We start from the raw sequence: 4,058 nt of genomic DNA on the forward strand, positions 1-4,058 counted from the left end.
GCAATTCCTTCCTGTATTTCTCCAACAATAACTGTAGACTTTTTAAAGTTTTCTCCTAATGCTTTATTGACTTGTGTATATTTTTCCATTTCCATTTGTTGTCTCTCTTAGTGAAGCTGGCTTTCCTCAAATATTTTTTGAGTCTTTACTGTGTTCTTGCCATTGTGGTTGGGAGTCTCTGCTGGACGACTGGGTGGGAACTGCTGCCATGATTCTGAGGGTTGCGGTTGAGAGGGAAGGGTCACAGTATGCTGCAGTTTGGTGGCTTCTCACCTGGGCGGTGATACATCTTGTTTCTGCCAGGTGTGGCCAGCCACGTAAAGTACCACCTGGTCTCTGATCCCAGCTGCAACCCCTACTGTTCTCTAAGTCTGTCATCTAAAGGCAGACATCTTCACCTTTGCCCTTGGCCCATGGCAGAAGGAGAATGTGCAACAATCAATCAAAGAAAAACCCCAACTAACCACACCATCGGTAGCCCCTAGGGTCTCTTCTGCCCTGTTTGCACTGCCTGGTGGCAGAAGGGACTAGCGCAGCACTGTGGGACACTAGTAGACGAGGTGGGTGGACCAGGACGTGAGGGTCCTGGGTCCAGTCCTGGCTCAGTGACCTTGGTCAAGTTACATACTCACTGTGGGCTCAGTTTCCCCTCCTGTAGGAGGAAGGTGCTTCTCTAGAGAGTTCATCCTTAAGGAGCCATTTAGCTCTGACCTTCACCAAGGCTCTTTTTTTCCCTCTGAATGCCACAGTGTTCACGCAGAAGAACAGGGGCTCTGGGCCCAGTCTGAGCCTTCCCTGCTCAACAGAGACAGTGATCTGGGGGCCTCTCAGGGCCTCTTCTGCCTGCGGGATGGGCCACAGCTTCACTCCTTCTTCCCAGAGCCCAGCCTCTTGAGGAGCTGCTTCCCCTTGGAGAAGAAACCCCACACCTTCTCGCTTCTGTCCTGGGGCTCCCCACGTTCAATCCTGGGGGTGCTGCCAGGGCTGGGGGCACAAGGCCCACCTGGGGGCCCCGGGGGCCCTTGTGTGGTGCAGCCCCAGTCCTGAAATGTGAGACAGAAGGAGCAAGGTCAGGGCCTGATTCCCTCCCGAACCCGACCCCTTTTTTCCACAGCCTGAGGGGCCTGCAGCCTCCCATGTCACAGAACCATGGGAGAGAACCAGGGCCTCACCTCCCACCACTGTCAGACACACACAGCACAGGCGGTGAATGGGGAGGGTGATGCCGAGGGAGCACTGAGCTGGGAGTCCCAGGGGATGCAGTCTCGGTTCCGGATTGCTCACCTGTGACCCTGGGCAGGCCCCTTCCCTTCTCCCTCCAGGGTGCAGGGCTGACAGGGCCCAAGAGTTTTTGGAACCTGCCCCTCAGGATGGGTGCCCCCAACTTCTCACATGTCACCTCCCTCCCAAAACATGGAGCGCAAGGACAAGGACTGCTTAGAAGCAGCTGTCACTGCCAATGGAGGTAGCTTCTACAGCCCCTCACAGACAGAAAGAGCGTCTCCCCAAACCCAGCAGATGTGGCCCCCCTAGGCCTTCAGGGTGTGGAGCCAGTACCCACTCCATGGGAAGGAAGATTGGGACTCTCCCTTAAGGGCCCCTAAGAGGACTGCGGGGAGGCCAAGGACCCAGAGGGACTCACAGCTGGGGGCATCACTCAGCCCCCACCACAGGCTCTGGAGGCTCTAGCATCTTTTCCCTCACTGCATCTCCTCCGAACTCCACTCCCTTTGCCTTAATCCCACCCAGACGGCGCTCCTTAGTGATCTAAGGCCAGGGAGCTGGGAGAACAGAGAAGCCACCAGAAAGCCCCCCACACCTATGTTCCCACCTTCACCTCTGGTACCTGGCACAGCTCTGTCAGCTCTTGCCAGCCTGCCTGTCTTCCCTTCCTCAAACTCCCACTTGCTGCCCAGAGCCTGGCAGGCTCCCAGCCAGAACCAACTATAGAGCCCAGGCCAGAGGCAAGGGAAGTGGGTGCACAACCGAGGCCCCACCCCGCCCCAGGCCTGCACCGATGTGGCAGGGCTGCCCGCAGAGGCCAAAGCATCTACCCCCAACCAGCCAGAGCCAATAGCCGGCTGGCGAGCCCCAGGCCCTTCCCACTCCCTCTTAGGGCTCCTTCCACAACATCCAGGAGGGAGAGGTTGTTAGGGAAACAAAAGGAGGATGTTTCTGAGCCCCAGAGAATAATGGTTTGGGGTCATTTATGGATTTGAACTACTCAAACTTCCCTTTTATTTTTTTGTTTTTGAGACAGAGTCTTGCTCTGTCACCCAGGCTGGAGTGCAGTGGCGTGATCACTGCTCACTGCAGCCTCGACCTCCTGGGCTCAAGTGACTCCCACCTCAGCCTCCCAAGTAGCTATTATTAAAGGCATGAGCCACCACACCTGGCCAAACCTCCCCTTTTATCCCCCAAGTAGAGAAAACTGAGAGTTGGAGGTAAATCATGCATCTGATCACCCTAACAGGTCACAATGCAGAGGACAAGGGTGGGAAGCCTATTATTACTGGTGGCATTACAGTGTCACCCTGGCACCAGTAATAATTACGGTATTATAATACCATAGCCACACAGTATCATAATACCGCTGATGAGTCCTAATGTGGATGCCACATCATGTTCCATAAACCACATGTGTTATAGAATAGGAGGCATCAGCTAATATGGGACATCACACACTAAGATGACATGTAATCCCATGACAGCTGGCACCGCCCTGGGTAAAGGCAAGGCAAGGGGAGCAGGGAGGGGGAGGGATGACTCTTTACGCAAATCTGGCTCATGGCAAGCTCTCCTTCGCCATTCCCTGGGCGACAGTGGGAAAGCTGGGTCAGCTCCAGTATTTGAGACAAAGGAGCACTGTCTGATTATGGTCAAGTGGGGGTGGATGGTCACACAGGGGGGCAGTCCCCCACTTACATGTTGTTCTCTCTACATATATCTATCTCCATCTAGCACTGGACTCTTCTCCTCCTCATTCTCTGAGGACAGGGAACAAAGAGAGGAGACGGGTTACCGACAGACCCACATCTTCTCTGCCCAGCCGCCAGGTGGCCCTGCACAGGGGTGGGCCCTACTCTCCAAGGCCTTTGCGTTTACACATGGAAGCCCTGAGTTTTCTGGCTGGGGCTTGGCCTCTTCACCCTCTCTCCCTGCCCTCTGAGGGTGGAGGCTGAGTTGTATTCCACTCACCCCAAGGAGAGGCAAGCTCTAGGAATGAGAACCCAGGAAGCTGGGCCTCGCTGGGCAACTGGCTTCCAAAGGCACCTGGAAGGTAGGGAGAACCCCCAGGGTGGGAGTGTCCTGAAACAGGGACTTTGATTGGCTACAGATGTGAGGCAGAGGGGTCCTTTTCCACAGCGCCCCCTCACCTGCGTCAGCCCCCAGGTGTTGGCAGCCTGTGAGATGGCCTGAGGGTCAGGGTCACAGCTATCATCCCTCTGCAGAGAGGGGCACATACTGGGGGGCAGCTGCCTGGTGGGGCTCCCCTCTGGTGGTCACTTAGCGGCTCTGTGCTGGACACAGTGCCTACCTGCACGACCACCCCAGCTGCACCCATGCCGAAACACTGCCCTGGCCCTACCACCCCACCAGTAGCGTAGACCGCCCTGCCAAGCTGGGAGCCCAGCTCCTCACTGACCTGACTCTCAGCCTGGGGTGTCCTGGGTTCCCTGTCCAGGCCACCTGCCTCAGGCCCAGGGCCCTCCAGGAAGTTGGATGGAACCAGGCCCCTTTGTCCATTTAATTCCCCCTGGAGAGGAGAGGCCGGTGAGACTGAGATCAGGAAAGAGGCTCTAGCCCTGGCCCTCGACCCTGATGCCCCTGGGGAACAGCTGGGGCCAAAACCACTGTCCAGGGAGGTGACCCGTTCCATTCCTCCAGACTTCCTGAGGGTTCCTTGCCTATCCCCCTGCGCGAAGTCTGGGGGGCTGGGATATGGTACACCCTCCCCAACAATGTTCTCACATAGTAGAAACCGTCATCATCCATGCCCCCAAACACAGTAATGACGTCCCCTGCCCGGAAGGGCAGCTCTGCCTGTGGAAAACAAG

The 4,058-nt window shown here is 56.5% G+C and overlaps 1 protein-coding gene across 1 annotated transcript; it reads right to left on the reverse strand.

Annotated features, from left to right (window-relative positions):
• Positions 1-519: 519 nt before the first annotated feature.
• On the reverse strand, positions 520-4,044 carry LOC116465522 (peripheral-type benzodiazepine receptor-associated protein 1-like; the record flags this gene model as incomplete). The annotated part of the gene is made up of 3 exons (XM_032148559.2): positions 520-1,043; positions 3,647-3,757; positions 3,973-4,044. Coding segments are annotated over 3 exons (363 nt in total), but the record flags the coding sequence as incomplete, so codon positions are not given.
• Between the last annotated feature and the right edge of the window lie 14 nt (positions 4,045-4,058).

This window comes from Hylobates moloch, unplaced genomic scaffold (assembly GCF_009828535.3).
Source record: "Hylobates moloch isolate HMO894 unplaced genomic scaffold, HMol_V3 SCAFFOLD_5918, whole genome shotgun sequence".
Taxonomy (NCBI): Eukaryota; Metazoa; Chordata; class Mammalia; order Primates; family Hylobatidae; genus Hylobates; species Hylobates moloch.